Source organism: Mastomys coucha, unplaced genomic scaffold (genome assembly GCF_008632895.1).
Source record: "Mastomys coucha isolate ucsf_1 unplaced genomic scaffold, UCSF_Mcou_1 pScaffold14, whole genome shotgun sequence".
NCBI classification, from domain to species: Eukaryota; Metazoa; Chordata; class Mammalia; order Rodentia; family Muridae; genus Mastomys; species Mastomys coucha.
Genome location: NW_022196896.1, coordinates 96,731,629 through 96,749,907, shown reverse-complemented (window position 1 = coordinate 96,749,907; position 18,279 = coordinate 96,731,629). Strand labels below are relative to the sequence as shown.

At 35.3% G+C, this 18,279-nt stretch overlaps 2 protein-coding genes across 6 annotated transcripts in view; both read right to left on the bottom strand.

Annotated features, from left to right (window-relative positions):
• The window catches only part of Vwc2l (von Willebrand factor C domain containing 2 like), a 168,292-nt gene extending 162,303 nt beyond the window's left edge, over window positions 1–5,989 (bottom strand). For all 3 annotated transcript variants that reach the window (XR_004117920.1, XM_031367848.1, XM_031367849.1), the window contains exons 1-2: window positions 5,241–5,989; window positions 2,501–2,970 (exon numbers count right to left, since the gene is read on the bottom strand). Coding sequence is in view for 2 of the 3 variants with exons in the window: in XM_031367848.1 (XP_031223708.1) it covers window positions 2,501–2,890 (390 nt within the window). In the remaining variant the exon portion in view is untranslated. The remainder of the gene's footprint in view (window positions 1–2,500; window positions 2,971–5,240) is intronic.
• A 589-nt stretch (window positions 5,990–6,578) lies between these two features.
• The window catches only part of Spag16 (sperm associated antigen 16), an 871,212-nt gene continuing 859,511 nt past the window's right edge, over window positions 6,579–18,279 (bottom strand). For all 3 annotated transcript variants that reach the window (XM_031367840.1, XM_031367845.1, XM_031367846.1), the window contains one exon: window positions 6,579–6,944. In XM_031367840.1, coding sequence (XP_031223700.1) covers window positions 6,769–6,944 — 176 coding nt within the window. In that variant the 3' untranslated portion in view covers window positions 6,579–6,768. The remainder of the gene's footprint in view (window positions 6,945–18,279) is intronic.

The following is an 18,279-nucleotide window of genomic DNA, read 5'->3' as shown; positions in this document are numbered from 1 at the left end:
ATTATTTTAAAGTTGAATTTTAATTATAAAATATTAGTAAAAACTCAGAAAAATTTAGAAACTAGAGTAAATACCTGCATATTTGAAAATGACAGAGGATGGAGAACTCTTTACTCAACTCAAATGTTCTCATTCTCCTGGGCCTAATGATTTCATTAAATATTTTTTTTAGTATCTCTTTACAAGGGAACTAATCATTACAATGGCTATTTTATAGTCTTACTACTGTGGGTCAGATCTTACACCTCACTGAGGAATTAGGGCTTCAAATTCAGCTGTTTCTGACCTTGACACAAAAGTGCTTTGGGAAGTTGAATAGATTTAATTCCAAGAAAGCACTGTTAAGAAACAGGTTAAACAAATGGATGACTTTGTTGGAGGAGGTAACAATCTTTCTTATTTCTAGTTCCACATTCTAACAAATTTGTCCTAGATAATATCTACAACTTTCTGTGGCCATGAGTTTGTGATAAAGAGAAATTTTAAAAATATATATATTTAATAATCTTTTGACAGAAATGAGTATAAGTGTTTTGCTACTAAGGGATATTACATGAAGAATTATACTATGTTGGGGCTCTAACGAGAAGCACAAGAATAATTAATTTTTTCATATGTATTGTGTTGTCTGAGATGGTACCATTTAACATTTTTATTTATTATGTGCATGAGTGTTGACCTCATGTGTGCCAGTGTACCACATGCATACCTGGTACCTGAGGAGGCCAGAAGAGGGTACTGGATACCCTGAGACTGGAGGTACAGATGATAAGCTACCATGTAGGTGCTGGGAATCAAATTCAGATCCTCTGGAAGAGCAGATGGTGCTCCTAACCGCTGAAGAATCACTCTAGCTCTCAAAGTTATATTTTTGTGTAAGTAAATCTAGTATGTAGAGGGGGAAAAACTATAGCATTTTAAGGGAAAGTTGACTAAATTCATAAACCAGACTGTCTATTGTTTTATTTATTAAATGCTGATTGCCAATTTTATCTATAAAAAACTATCTTCTGTGATTGCGGTTTAAGCTAGGTATTCTCTCCAGAAAAATTCTACTCTGGATATATGTGCACATTAGATAGGGATTGCCACAGATTTTGTTCATGGCTCTACAAACTATAATGTGTTAAGTACTATATTTACCTTCACTACCTGGAAGCAAAAAGAGCTTGTGCCGAAGTGTATATAATATTTTAAAGGCCATGTTGTCATTAGTCACTATATGATAGTATGCTGTTAACTGTCACTTGGTGTCAGGGCAGCTTTACTAAAGTCTCTAGCTTTTATGTCTTAATAACTGCATAACAAAATTTTACAATACATAAAAGAAAAATCTCTAGAATAATACTTATGTCTAACAAAGTTGATCTAAGCATTAAAAACCTTTTTCCTTATTGACAGTAGATTGTGGTACAAAAAGAAAAGGAAAACCAGGCATTCCTGTATAAACTGGAACGAGCTTGAATCCACGGCCCAGAATGGAATGAATACAATAAAACAGCCATACTCCAAACTCCAGAATGATGATGACACTTCAAATCTTTCTGCCATATGCTGATTCCTGCCACCATTTTACTTTGTAGAAAGAGTAGTTAGTTCAGGTCTACAACCTGAACGTTCTTTTCCAAATTTAAACAAGTGAACTTAGAACCAGCTGTAACTGTTTTTTACCTGTAATGCTATAAACCCTATGTCACAGAACTTTGATAAAATAAGATCCTCTCATATTAAGCTTTTAGCATGAAAGATACTCCAAGACACAAACTGTCATTACATTAAGTAAGATATTCTTGATAAATTAATCCATGGTCCTGGGACTCATATGGGTTCTAGGACATTCTAATTAAAATTAGCCATCAGATAAAAGAGAACTCCGGAAGAAATAAAAGCCAACTCCATGTTATTTGAAAATAAGGCATGAAGGATGAAAGAAAAACTACATGTCATGTAATTGAAAAGTTGACTTCTCTCTTTTGAAGGCCATGATAAAAATTCAGTTATCAATGAAGTCCTGTGAGTAAAACATCCGATGAGCAGAGAGCTGAACCCTGCTCTGTAACAAGTAGGCCCAATGATTTTGTCTTGGTGTAGAGATCACAGCTCTGGGTGCTTTTCTGTAGCATGTACATGTCTACACAGTAAACAAACATGTCAAGGCCATTGGTAAATGGCTCCCAATACAGACTAATAAGCCAGAAAACTAACAATATGAAAATTAATTTAACAGATGCATCCTCCAAACCATCAGTCTTCAAAACGTATTTTGTAAAAACGCAGAATGTTTTTGAGTGTTAAAAATGAGAAGATATTAAACATTTCTGAAAAAAAAACCTACTGTGAAATACTGACCAATGAACCAACAGCATTTTCTGTCAATCATGGTGCTACTTATCAGAATAGAGTCATATAATTGTATGCTCTCTAGATTTGCTTCTAATATATCTGCTAAACATATTATAGTAAAGATTAGAATTCAATAAATATGGAGGGTAACTCATACCTTAAATTCCTCCAAGATTTTGTAATTTTTCCCATGATATTCACAAAAGTTTTTCACTTCTTTACATTCGGGACAGCATCCATTGTGTTCCACCTTTGTACATTTCGGATGAATTTTAGGGCATTCCGGCTGGTCACAGACAGGTCCATCTAGGGCACAGACACACGGACAGTTGGAATGCCCCGGGAAAAACCGTTCTCCCAACTTGTACACAAAGCCGCTGTCATCCACACACCCTTTCCCTCGATAGTCATCAAAGATCAGATTGTCATTACTGGAAGCCTGGTCACCTTCATCAGCAGGATAGTCTTCGTGACTGATGGCAGCAGAGGTGACCAATCCAGGGATGACCAATAGAAGTATGCAAGCTTCATGAATATGAAGAGCCATCCCCCTCCTCACAGACTTCTGGATGTTCTCCTAATATTAAACACACTCAGCTCCTTCCATGGGAATGCAAGAGGGGTGGGCTGAAAATAAATATTTAAAAGATAATTTGACATATAAAGGAGAGTAAAGATGCAGTTAAGCCCATGCTTTTAAGTCATTTGTATGGATTCAATTTGGGAGACACTGAGACTTCAAATCAATTAAGTTCATCCAACTGTCTATACTTTATTGTAAAGTTTGAATAGTGGACTTTGGCAATATATGTTTCAATAAAGTTCACTTATGGAGTTATTTTACTTAAGGGCCTTCAGGTTGTAATTTTCCTTTGAGTTTCAATGGTTTGGCTCTTTATATATTGTAAGAAGTGGTTTTACCAAGTCTTAAAGGATGATTGCAAGTAGTTACTGATATTCAAGGTGATGTGCAAATAGTTACTATAGTTCAAAGATATTTGAAATGACATCCCTAGTTTTCTTTGAACTGGGTGAGTCAGTAATAGAATGTAGATGTTATAGTAATCTGCATAAAAACAAGAGATTAGGGTCAAGCATTAAATTCTAAAAGCAAAGGAATTTTTTAAAAAAGCAGTTGGATGCAAGTTTAAATGAGATGGATCCAGTATAAAAGCTTTCTTTCTCATGCCCATATTCTGGATTGTGGAACATGCTGAATATAAAAAATAACACAATAAATCATGGTGAGTAAGAGAAAATATATCTAAATGATACAAAAATTTATTTATATGGGCTTGTTAAAGACAGTCATTTATACTTTTGTTAAATATCATTATTTTTATGCAGGAGGTAAGCACCTAGTGGGCAGGAAAGATATATCTACAACTTTTTATAGCCATGAAGATCTAATAATCATGTCAGATTTGAAGTTGATTCCTTTCATATAATATGAATAACATTCACATTTTACTGAAAATATAACTCATTTGAAATGATAAGAATATTTGCATTCAGTTAGTTTAGACAGATGTCAGGAAAAAAAACTTTCTGTGGAAGTTTCTTAATAATGAAGCATGGACATTCACAGACTGAATGCCTTATTATCTGGGTAGCAATTACTGTTGTAGGCTTCCTGAGGGTTAGCATTTGGTAGTAACTGTTGGTAATGAGGTTTCCTTTGAATGTTTAGAGTAGCTAACTTATGTCAAGGTTCTGGAGGAAACTATAATTTTGGAGAGGGATAGATAAGGAATATTGTAAAATATTTAATTCAAAATTTAAATGTATTGGCTCTCTGCCAGTATCACTAAGATTGTATGTAGAGCATTTTAAGATGTCTAAGTTTCACTCAATGTTTTATTTACAAAGTATACTAAAAACAGTAAAAATGCTCCTTTTCAGGCTAGCATACAACTATGATAATTAAATGTGATGAAGATGATGTTAGGAAACTTTATAAACTCTTAGAATATATTTGCATCTTAAGTTAGATATGCAAATTAGAGTAATAGTAAAATGGAAGGCAATGTATTCACGTTCTCTTTTCAGACAAGGTTGATATTGGTATTCCTCCAATATTCTCTGATATTAGAATTCCTTTTGGGTGAATTCCTTTGAGGTAATGATAAAGGAAATAGATTTCTCTTAAAATATGTCAAAAATAATGAGTCATGACAGAACAAGAAAATGCAAACCTACAATTCTACTTGAGAAGCTGGAAGCTCCCTTTGACAAAGCATTTTTATTCTTCTAAATTACTACAGAGGCCACAAACAGGGTAGAAGCTTCTGGAAAGGCATATATATGTTTTACTAATTAAAGCATACATCTATGCACTTCTCACACAGATAGAAAGTTTATCTTGCAAGACAAGGAAGCTCCCGTGCCTCCTCACAATGTCCAGTGGCAGCTATCAATGCATGCAAGAAAAACCATGGGAAATACACACAGGATTCTGCTTTAAAATGACCCAGACAGAAAAGAATCATTTTGTAAGCCACAGGTAGGCATTAATGTGCAAGGTTATAGTAAATGCAAACTGAAAGATAAAAATAAGGGTGGGGTTTTTTTCTTCATATTAACATTAAGCATGCTTTTATTATGAGGAATATGTGTCTTTTTAATGAAACAAAGTTACTAGGCTATTTTTAAAAGAGCCTTCATTATAATAAATATGTTGTAGTACCATTTAGAATGCTCTTTAAAAATAGGGAGGTTAGGGAAATACAACAACATCATTATCTGAAGATTTTTAATCAGAATGCAAACACTGCTAAACTGAGGATCACTTCCGAGCTAAACTTTACCCCCTCCCTGTATTGCTACATATGATTTAAAATGACTGCATCTATGTCTCTGAGAAAGCAAACACAACTCATGTCATAAGATTCACTTACCTAGTCACTCTGAGGTTAATGGTGGTGCCGGGGGTCACAGACCGATCTGAACTTAAAGGTCAGGTATCTCTTAGGTAAGCCGGTCCTCTTTAGTCACCCAAAGAATGCATTTTCAGGCATGAATTAAAGGCAATCCATCCTCTCTATTTCCCATTTCAAAACACAGGCAAGAAGCAGTCTCCCACCCTTCCAGAGAGAAACACAGCAGACACACATAAGAAATATGCTTTGGACCTGTCTTCAGAATTCAAAGCAAGAAGCAATGCTGGTCCTGTGGAAATCCGGACCCTGGTAGCAGAATCATGTTGAACTTATTTTTAGCATTTTCTTAGATCCTTCTATGAAATTTCCTGGCTGATAACGCCTCCTCCACACATGAGTTCACTTACACAGTGTTTGCTACGGCAGTAGAGGTGACTTGGCTAGGCTCTGAGGATCACAAACAGAAACAGCATACTGAAGCTTAAAGCCCACTCCACCAGCCGAAGCATCAGCATCGTCCACAGTATGTTGACTGAATCCCTCCTCACACACCAGAAGATTCTAACTGTGGATGTGAAGCAAAGGCGCAACTTTAACTGGGGTTTGGCATCGCTGTGAGCAGTTTGCAGACTGCTGATTCGGAGCTCATCCTGCCGGCAGCCGGGAATTCCTCAGCACCACGGACAGCGCCAACAACTGGCTTCTGAGCCCAGCTTGGTCGAAACCCCCAGCTGCTTCCGCGGACCAGGCTGTAGTGTTGTCTAAGGCAGTCACTTGATACAGCTGATGCGAGCGAGCATGGGGTGTGTGTGGGGGTGGGGTGGGGGGGGAGTTTCTGCATGCAAGATACTTATTTGCATTTAAATCACAATAAAAATTAGAAAGATGTAATTTTACCTAATGCTTTCTTGCATGGGCTGCAGAGATGAAAGTTCCGGGGACTTGCCTTTAGATTTAAGCCATCTGCAGTCGTTGGTTATTACTAATAGATAAAGCACACTCATTGTCAAAGAATCTGTGAAAATGTATGCTTTCGGACTCTATTTGACCCTCTGGATATAGAAAGATTTTCCTTGTGCTATACATAATTCAACTTTCGGTCTTCTGCAGCTCAGGTTTGATTTAAAAAAAAAAAGTAGCCGCGTTTTCCTGCAGTTTGTTCTCTAACGTTAAAAATCAATGTCTTGTAATTCATCTAGTCTGTCATTAGGCGTCATTGTAAAGCTGTTTCTTCCAACCTCCTAGCAAGGATGCCCTGTCTCTAAATTCATAACCAAATAGGAAAGTGAAAGATTCTGGGTGAAAAACAAAACAAAACAAAACAAAACAAAACAAAAACAAACACAGACAGATAAATGAACAAAAAGTTATAATTTTTATTTGTAATAGTATGGGCCATATAATATTTATCCAAAGCTTGTTTTAAAACAAAAATTTTATTTATTGGTTATTTTAACCAGTTACTTGCTGGCTTGTGAGCAGACTATATAAAGCACTTTTAAACCTTAGAGTGGATGCCCTTTGCATCAGGGTATCCTATTGCTGATCAGATCCACAATCGAATGGTGCCGTCAGAACCTCCAGAATACAGATTTTCCCCAAGGTGGGAAAATACCACACTGTTCACTTCACTCTCATGGCCCACCAGTTTGTGAATTTGCCCAGATTTAAGATCCAGTAAATGGATAATCCCGTTGGCACTTGCCTGAGCTAAAACTCGACCTGGAAAAGAGAGAAATGGAGATTTATCTCAAGCAGTCACAGTATGTAAACAATACAATATTTTATCTTGTTTTGGTTGTGATTCAAGAGTCTCATTTTTATATTAGGCTCTCATTAAATATGAACTAACTTCTATCTATAAAAATAATTTGAGCCATAAGATACAGTTAGGATAAAAGCCTATAGTTCTACTTGCTCAATATTCAGAGGTCATTGTATGTCCCAACATTCTTTCTTCTTATATTTGTGATTGACAGATCATTTTGAGATGAGATGAGAGCAACTAAAGAAGACAACTATTTTGTAAATGGATATATTAAAGTAATTTAAAGCAATAGTTATCTAAATGGACAATAGGATATATGCTTCAAGTAGATATATCTATAGGTATTTATCCTAGAAAATGTAAAATGCATTTACCTGCTTTAAACATATTTATTATAATTCTGCTAAATCATTGTATAAATCTGTAACAGTTGTGATATTTATGAATTCAACACAATTTCTTTGGAGTCGGAATGAAAAAAGTAAGGCTTTCTATGTCAAAATTATATGAGCATTAACTTAAATTTCTGCAAATCTTGCAAATTAAAATAATCCAAATTTCATAATTTTTAAAACATTTTTAGTAAGTGCCAAAGAATTAAAGTAGCATAATTTTGATTAATAATATTTTGATAAATTCCAGTAGGAAACTATCCTGCCATTTGGAGGCAAGTAGAATTAATATAATATGCTCACCTGAGCTTAGAATATAAGTATTAAATTAAAAATTGGGTCATCTAATCATGCTTATTGGTATATTACCATCCCAATGACAGTGTTTACAACTTATTAAACTCTTTTAGCATCTGATACCACACTGAGTACTTGCTGTACAATTATTAGGAGGACCCAATAGTAGAAGAAAGGGCAGTAATTCTACTTTAGAGAGGAAGAAAGAGGCTTGGGAAGGGTAAGTTGTTTATCATGTATGGGAGGAACTGATATTTCAGCACAAACATTCCAAATCTAGAGACTTGTAACCATCACATCTGCACTGTGTCCAGAGGACATTGTATCAGCTATGCCTTCTGGACAGAGTTTGGGTAGGAAACACATCTTACTGTCCATTGCATAGTAAGAATTTACAATGAAAAGCATGGTGAAGTCTTTCATCACATACTGTCCCTGAATAGTCATACTGCCTATGAAACAGAGAGATGTTTTAATGAGTAAAGTTAACCATGATAAATATGGTCTATTTGCAAACCTTTATAAGACTCAGCTTCTTTGTCTAGAACGAAGCCTGACACAGCAAACATCTTTAGGATGGATTAGAGTGTCCAAAGCAGCAGATGTGAATATCTATTACAAACCCTTTCTACTAAGTCTTTGCTGACAATGGGGTTACACACTGACTTCTCTTCTAGATTCATTCTATAGGCAACTGCTGTTTTTGACTTTCCTGAAACTCAAACAAAAGTTGCAGTTTTTATACAACAACCATGGAGGGGTACAGGATTTTAAAGTGTTTAGAACCATACAGAACCAAAGTCAATAAAGAGAAGGATATAGCTAGAAACCATTGTTTTTGTTGTGGTTGAATCTATAAAAGTCAGATTTAAAAATATTCAGAGGGTGTCTTAGGGTTTTGCTGCTGTGAACAGATACCATGACCAAAGCAACTCTTAAAAAGAACATTTAATTCGGGCTGGCTTACAGAATCAGAGGTTCATTCAATTATTATCAAGACAGGAACATAGCTGCATCCAGGCAGGCATGGTACAGGAGGAGCTGAGAGTTCTTTATCTTCATCTGGAGGCTGCTAACAGAATACTGACTTCCAGGAAGATAAGATGAGGGTTTTAAAACCCACACCCACAGTGACATGCCTACTCCAACAAGGCCACACCTTCTAATGGTGCCACTCCCTGAGCCAAGCATGTACCAACCATCACAGAGGGATTTAGGTAATTTCTAAAAGTTTGTTTAAACAACAACAAACCCAACAGTATTATGCAATGACTTAGAAGAGTTACAGCATATTAAAAGTAGGTAAATATTTAAAAGTTTACAAGGTATATATCTTTAGATATGGCTACATAGTACATGTGTTCTATAAATAAAGTTATAACACTAGAACACACTGCTGGATGTCGTTCTCTGATCTCTGTACCTGCTCTATGGCCCACATGTGCACCACCACACCAAGTCAACTTCCCTTTAAAATATGTATATTATAAAATCAGCAATGGCATGAATGAATGTTGGGCATCAGTGGGAGGAGAGGTCCTGGGTCCTATGAAAGCTCGATGCCCCAGTGTAGTAGAATGCCAGAACAAGGAAGCTGGAGTGCGTGGGTGGGTGAGCAGGTGGAGGGGGGAGGGAATAGGGGGTTTTCGGAGGGGAAACCAGGAAAGGGGATAACATTTGAAATGTAGATAAAGGAAATACCTAATAATAATAATAATAAAAGAGTACATAGTGATACTCTGTTCTCTAGAAGCTGAATGTCCTCCCATTGCTGTGGCACCCACCAGTAAATTGCTAATGAGCCTTCCCTTGCAGCTATAAAGGCTCCAACCTCAAAAAAATAAAGAAATAAAAATCAAATAAAAAAGAAAAAAGAAAAGAAAATCAACAATGGAATAATAATATAAAAGTATAATTTTAAATAGTGTTAAAATAACTTATGTGAAACTTTAGGCAACATTACTCATGTTAGAGTTGCTTTATTCTCTAAGATATGAATGGCCTCAACTTCATACACATGGAATTTCAGGCAACTAAGGAAGGTTGCAAGTGGGAGAAATAGTCTTCCCCAGGGAAGAAGGCACCAATTGGGTTATCCAATACCAAATCGTCAGCCTTGAAAACATACATACAAGTAACATTGTAGAGACTGAGCATGTTATATTTAGGAGTATACATATGTATTCATATACATATATGCATGTATAACAATGAAAGGAGAGGCTATGAATTTGAAGGAGAACAAAGAGAAACATATTGGAGGGCATAGAGGGAGGAAGGAAAAGAGAAATGTTGAAATCATAATCTCAAAAATTAAAAAAGGTAAATAAACATGAAGGGGTAAAAATAGACTTGTACTCATATCTTCTTTTAATTATATATCAAATTATGCATATCAAATTATGAATGTACATATTCCAAAATATATAGAATAAGCCTGAAAAACATATAGTATAGTTTATCAATGTTAATTAAAAATAAAATTATTCAAGGTACTTTCACAGAGTTAGGTGTTTTTACATGGTTTTGAGTAAGCAAGTAATGGTTTTCATTATGATATTTTCAAAGATATATCATTTTGCTTCATTTGTATTATTGAACCCCAATTTCCTGTCCCTACTTCCATGGCCTGTCTGGTTGTTTTCCTGTCTCTAAGGGCTCATCTTGCTGTCATGTCGCCTCATGGTTTCTACTGTCACCTCCTCAATCTTCCTCAACATCATCTCTTTCCCTCTCCTCCCCTTGTGTACTTTCATAACCTACTGAAACACAGAATTAATACATATATATGCACATATATAGTAATTTTAAAATAAAACATGCTATTCTTAAACACCTGTCAAATAAAATGACTTGTTTCATTTTGTTTATTACATCCAGGAGTTAGACGGCTCAAATTTTCATCAAGTAAAAAAACAACCCTTAATTTTGGGAAAGATTAATCTTATAATAAATAGCATATATATATATATATATATATATATACACATATATGTTGATATATATATCAACATTGGGAGATTATGAGTACTTTTCATTTGTGTGTCTTCAAAACCATAATTAACATTTATGTTTATTGGTGAGGATGATTTCATTTTACTTTACTGATAAATTTGCAAATTCCATTTGGTTCTGAACTAAGTTTCTTCTAATCTCTGCTTCCAAATAAAGTAATTGATATTTATACCTTTGTGAATTTCTCACAGTTTTGTTTCAAGTGAATATATAGCTTTATCTAAACAATGAAACTTACTTATGTTGTAATAACAAGTGATATTTTTTAGAAGAGAAGAATAGTTACAATAATACCCTTTGAAATAAAATAGTTTCAATTGAATTTGTCACAAAAAAACCCAAATATATGAACATAGTCACTTGGGCATCATTTTTAACAAATTCTCTTTAAAAAATGAGAAAAGAAGTAACATATAAAATAGAGTGGGGTCATTTTATTTGAGTGTAAAATAATGTACTATAAACTACGATTAAACTCTTTATCCCATACTAACATAATATGCAAATAAAATATTAGCACTTTTTAAAAACTATATACAAATGCTTTGCATTTTGGTGAATGCTTTTATTAAAATTCAACTCTGCTGAATGAAAATATTGGCTCTCCTTCAAACTAAAGAATTTTTAATGAACCTATTTGTGTGGAAATTCAATTTGCTTTAGAGAACATACCTCTATGGATAGCAAGAGTTATCTTAAGCTTTAAAATAAGTTTTGTTTTGTTTTGTTTTGTTTGACAAGACAGGGTTTCTCTGTGTAGTCTCGAGCATCCTGGAACTTGCTCTGTAGACCAGGCTGGCCTCAAACTCACAGAGATCCACCTTCCTCTGCTTCCTGAGTTCTAGGATTAAAGGTAAGAAACACCATTGCCAGGCAAGCTTTTTGATTGTTAATTCCCATCCCCACCCAGACAAGTCTTACCCAATGTCAATAGCTCTCCATCCTATGACCCACAATATTTTAAATAGTCAGAGGACTTGATAGAATTAGTGCTTAAGACACACTGCCCTGAAGTTCTAGCTTGCTATGAAAGTACAAATATATTATGGTAGACTTTTATAAAAAGCATATAGTTTTATTTCTTTTGAATTTATGCCTGTGTAAAATAAGGAACAGAAAGCATGGAGTCCTACACCTTCTATTCCATGTTCTTCACTCAGCCCTAGGATGTGGAAAGCCTTCCTTTGGGAGAAATGAGGAAACTCTGGGAAACTCAAGCTAAACATGACACACACACATACACACAAATGCACACACCCATGCATGCAAAAGCATGCATGTACATATGTGTGCATGCACGCACACACACACACATACACATGCACACATGTGCAAACACAGATGCACATACACATTTACAGATCTTAGGGTTTCTCTCACAAATTAAGATTCAGATTAACTGTCATACTTATTTTGGGATTTTCTCTGAATGCAACAAAATCCCTAAGTACATAAGGTCTTCTATTTACCATCCATGTCAAGCTCAATTGTTTCATCCAGTGTCAGCTTTACTACCTTGTAAATCTCTGAAACATCCATGTTCTTAACAGAAATCATGACATGCATCTGTTAGTGGCCAGCTCCTAGGTTGGTGCTTTTCACTATTTCTATTTTGACAATATAGGATGTCAAACATCTTGGTATGTTTTTAAATATTCTGTGGTTGATTTAAACCCACATTGCACAGTCAAGTATAGTCTTATCACCTGTATTAGGGTTCTCTAGAGTCATAGAACTTACGGGTAGTCTCTATATGGTAAAGGAATTTGTTGACAACTTACAGTCTATAGTCCAACTCCCAACAACGGTCAGCAGCAGCTGTGAATGGCAGTCCAAGGATCTAGCAGTTGCTCAATCCCACAAGGCAAGCAGGCGAAGCAGAGAGAGCCTTTCTTCTTCCAATGTCCTTATATAGGTCTCCAGCAAAAGGTGTGGCCCGGGTTAAAGGTGTGTGCCACCACATCTTTAATCCCAAATGACCTTGAACTCAGAGATCTTCCTGTCTTAATCTTATGCCTCAAGATCTCCATGCCAAGATCCAGGTCAGAAACTTGTATCTATCTCTCAGCCTCCAGATTAGGATCACAGGTGAGCCTTCCAATTCTGGATTGTAGTTCATTCCAGATATAGTCAAGATGACAACCAGGAATAGCCACCACACCACCTTTGAACTCTTTATTTTATTAATGCACCCTGTGGAATATTTTCCTTAGCCATCTGCATGCTTCCTTACTATATCTTCCTGACAAAAGCCAAGCCATCCACTAAAGCCCACTTAGAATTATTTCCTTCAATCAATTGGTACAGCATATCCTTAAAGTTCCCTTTCCTGGGAATATGAGCATCATTTTATTCATACATTTCACATGGTAACAAGATCCTAAACGATGTGGTCAGCAATATATGTGCTCTACATTCTTGTCCATGCCAAATACCCGTGCACTTAACACTTAACAAGGAGAGCATTGCAATCAATACTCACAGTGGGTAATAATTAAAGTTGTCACAACTAGCAGTGTTAAGACTTAGTGTTTCCAAGCACTGTCCTAAGTCACTTTAGCAGGACAACAACCTGCTAAACAACATGACTCAGAGCAAACACCCTTGTGCATACAGCTCCACTTTCCAGCTGGACCTATGCATTTTCCTAGGAAATACTTTAAAGTGGATTTTGACTGGACTAGAAAAAACATTTAAAGATACTCATTTTGCATTACCTTAATGGCATGTATGAGCTGGATCCAAGGATCTGGTTGTACACACTCTTGCTAGCAACAAGCATGGGACTTAGGAGAGTTGTCTTTATGGGGTAGAAATACTCCTGTGCTATGCACTTGAAATTCAACTAGCAGAGCTGGAATGCATTGTGTTTATAAAATCTTCACCTGATTTCAAAGATTTCCCATGAACAACTAGTGTCATGTATTTCGTTGATAGCTTTATGTTGATCACATATAATCTCACTTCAAGTATATGATATTTAATAAAATAAACTTTGATTTAAAGTTGAAGTATGCACAATATATTAAAACAATTATTAATTTCACCTTTTGGAAAATATGGCTAGAATCACATTTATAAGTTATCTTTCTGTTGGACAGTACTGGGATATACTTTGCTTTGTGGAGAAGGAAAATGAGGTTTAGAAAGATTAAAGCAACTTCACCAAGGCCACACATTATGTGACCAGTAGGATCGGATTTGGGATCCCTGTGACTCCGAGGCTCATGCTCTTATCCTGTGCGTCATGCTTTAATACCTCTGGATGAATTTTCATTGATTGGCTCAATGTCATCTCCTGGCTCTGATTAAGTTTCCCTTACTAAACTCCAACATGACTCAGAGCAAACACCCTTGTGCATACAGCTCCAGTTTCCAGCTGGACCTATGGATTTTCCTAGGAAATACTTTAAAGTGAATTTTGACTGGACTAGAAAAAAAACATTTAAAGATACTCATTTTGCATTACCTTAATGGCATGTATGAGCTCCAAGGATCTGATTGTACACTCTCTTACTAGCAATAAGCATGGGACTTAGGAGAGTTAGTTGTCTTTATTCTTTGACATCTTAAAGAGCATCCAACATTTCCAGGATCAATAGTCCTTTGGTGATCAGAAAAGCCATTTCTACAACTTTGGGTAACTATTCGATATTCACATGCTGTAATTCACATCAATTATCATTTATTTTTGTTCAGTGAAAAACAGAATATATTCACATTCTCGTGGGTCTATTTGCAGCAAGCACCCCCTCAGCTTTTTCCAAATAGTGTGTGAAATGAACATCTATTTTAATACAGCAAAGATATGTTATCTACTTCTTTGCCTATTGTTCCCAAGAAGAGCAGTCATTTTTTTGTTTTGCTTCGTTTTGTTGAATGATTTCAACTTGGTTTGTTTTCAGATGATGAAATGTCTCTCCAGTACTCAAGTAAAATTAATTGGCTAGATTGAGAAAGTCAACTAGACTTCAGTTGTCAATTTGTGTTTCATGGATTCAAAGCAAAAGCCACTGGCACGAAGAAAACGTTTTAATCAAGCCATGTTTTAAGAATGAGTTAGTTTGGGGCTGAAGAGATGGCTCAGCGGTTAAGAGCACTGACTGTTCTTCCAGAGGTCTTGAGTTCAATTCCCAGCAACCACATGGTGGCTCATAACCATCTATAATGGGATCTGATGCCTTCTTCTGGTGTGTCTGAAGACAGCTACAGTGTACTCATATGCATAAAATAAATAAATAAATCTTAAAAATAAAAAGATTTGTTTTTTTTTTAAGAATGTGTTTGCTTACTGTTGAAGTGTACCCACCTCATTTTGTAATGGAACACCCAGAAAAGGAAAAAAGCTGGTATGGTTATAAGATTCCCTAAATAATGGTGACAGAGATCTTCTTCTTCTTTTTTTTTTTTTTTTGGTTGTTGTTGTTCGAAGAATAACTCACAAACAGTAGGTAATGTGCTCAGTTAGGGGCTGAGCTACATTGGAGAACTCTTTAATTGATCAATAATATTTCCTCTTGTGAGTTACCAGTTATCAAGTATTGTTAGGGCACCCGTTACATGGATCTTTTATAATGAGGCTTAATAAATTCTTTATCTATTGAAAGATCAAGAGATATTTTTGTTCAGAGAGTTAATTTTGAAGACATGTTCCTTACTACTTGGCATCACAGCTTTACACACACTATTAGCAGAGAAGTTACACAGCTGCTTAAAGTTTTGAGCAGGTTATAGTAATATGTTATAGAAATACAGCTTGATAGCAAGATTATAGATCAAATTTGGCTAAATATATGCACCTGTCTATTGTTTCTTTACTAGAAGTGCCATCCTAGATCAGATGCTGGTAGTTGTAGGAACAGAAATCTGCTATAAGAATCAAAAGCTGAGTCAAAACTTTTAAGCTTATCATGCATAATGAAAATGTGAATGGAATCCATCATTCCATTTCTCATTAGAATAAGTAGAATAATTTCTCATGATTATTCATGCTTTGGTTGAATTTTGAGTAATATGTTTCCCTAAAGGACACAAAACACTCGTTTTCTATTTCATTCAAATTAATCTCATACATGGATCACAGGAAATTTATTTATCACAAGTACAAGAATGGAGACTAAAACAATTGTGGGCCCAATATGAAATAACATATCAGAGAGAGGATGGCAGGCTTTGATCAATAAGGAAATGATTTTTATACACATCAGAACCAATTTGAAGCAATTCTCTCGATCAATACAGATAGGCAGAAATGCTTCTCAGCATTTATTACCTGTGGAGAGTGTTATTGATTAATTATATTGATTTTTTGAATGCATGTGGAGAGGCATCTGTTGTTTCTTTAAAAGATGCCTCAAAATGAGAAGTATCAAGAAACTACTACTCAGTTTTGGGGATTTGCATTAATGGCTCAACCTAGGTCATTACTCAGAATTTCAAAAACACCATTGAAGGAGATATGAAATACAATTTAGATTATTTCTCATCCTATTGTTGATAAATATAATACTTCTTTAAAACATTAAGAATTAACTAGTCTAAGTGATAGTAATAATTTATAAACTTTTCCAGTACTTTTGAACTATGCATATTCTTGATAAAGAGATCTCACTCTCTTTTTGTAGAAAATACCGCTTGAATGGAGACCATGTGGTGTTGTAATATTAAAATGTGTGAAAAGGTAAACAATGGATTTAAAATTTCTCTTGGAAGCTTATGTCATAAAAATGTAGTCATTAGGGCAGGTTAATCTCACTGTCCTAGTGTGGTGCTTGAGACTAAAAAAGATGTTTATGTTATATTTATGTTAGAACACATAATGTATTTAAATACAGCCAGATGGAGTGTTGAAGACAAAACATGCTGTCATTTAACTTTGTGAAAAGCTACTTATTAAGTAGGCAAATGTTATCTTTTGTGTAGCTTTTATACATTTTTCACAAGAAGTACTTACATAGATAAACTAACTTTTATCTTTCGTGCAAAATCTATGTCCATCTTAGGGAGACAGTTCATTGCCACTCCCAAAATTTGTAAAATGCAGCAGGTGAATTAATAATTTTAATTTTTCCTACAGTGTGTTGTTTTCAAAATATGTTCCCCCTGTTAGGAAAATGTGAATAAAGAAATTTGTGAACAGGTGCTTTCTTCCATGCACTGTTTTTTTTTTTTTTTTTTTTTTTTTTTTTTTTTTTAACATTACTGAACTCCCTTGTGAGTTGCACCTAAAGTCCTAAAAATGTTTAACTAATTATTGAATTCATTTAGACTATCAACAACCACCTGCTCTCATTAAGAAATCCTTGTAGACCTGTTTCCTAGCGTGGTCTTCACCTATGCAGCTGATCAGTGTTAGAATAATATTTATTTAGGGACCCCATGCACCTGGAGCCTTGCAAACCCTTGAGGAAGGTATTCGCTGATGTCAGAGGGAGCCTGAGTTTTTGGTTTATTTCTAAGAGTCAGAAGCTGGGGCAGAGCACAGCTCTGAGCTGTGCAGAGACTGTGATGGGCTCTTCCTCCATTGTTCTTGAATACGGAGAGAGTCCAAAGGCTTCTACTGATATGAGCCTTTTAATTAAAAGTTTAATTAATTTTATTGTATGAAGTAATAAAACTACTTTTCATAGTCTCAGTTTTTTATTATTTGGACTCTAACAATTAATACATTTTAAGACTCTAAGAGTCAAAGTTCTAATGCTTCGAGAATGTTCAAACTGGTTTCAGAACTAACTTTATCATCGATGAATCCCCCATTATGAACATGGAAGTTTGACTGCGGAAAAAAAGACACTGCTAACTTCTGTTACTGAGTGTGAAGGTTTTGAATTGTTAGTAATCACATCCTTATTTTTAGATTTATCCCTTACCACTGAGGGAAAAAATAGAAAGGGTTTAAAAGGGTGACATGAACACAAATATCACCATATTAATAATAGAGTAAAGAGAAAAAAAATGTGTGATAAAATACAGCTAACCTGAGTGGCAAGTGACAGATGAAAAACCCAAATGTAACACTTCTACATAAATTAAGAGTAGCCAGATTATTTAGTTTACATAGATCATAATTTGTACTTTTAAAAGAAAATTTCAATTTAAGGCTGAAAGTTGAACCTCTTGAAAAGTCAGCCTTGAATTCTGAATCTTTCAGTTTCCCACCTAGGAAAGACCCATAGCCTTGTTATTTAATGAATATTTACCTTCATAATGGCTTGAAGTGGCTAGTTAAAAATGTCACTCGTTTCAATTTATTATTTATGTTCCCTGAAATCTTTCTTTTTTGAAAGATGTACTTATTTATTTTATGTATATGAGTGTTCTGTCTTCATGAACACCTGAAGAGGGAATTATATCCCAGTACAGATGGTTGTAGAGTTACCATGTGGTTGTTGGGAATTGAACTCAGGACATCTGGAAGAGCAGCCACTGCTTTTAACTGCTGAGCCATCTCTCCAGTCCCCATTTCCTGACATTTTTGAGAGCCTCTGGTGATGGTTCGTTTTTATTTGCAACTTGACACATGTAGAATCACATGGGAAGAGAGTCTCCCTGAGGATTTTCTAGATCGAGTTAGCTTGCGGGGGGG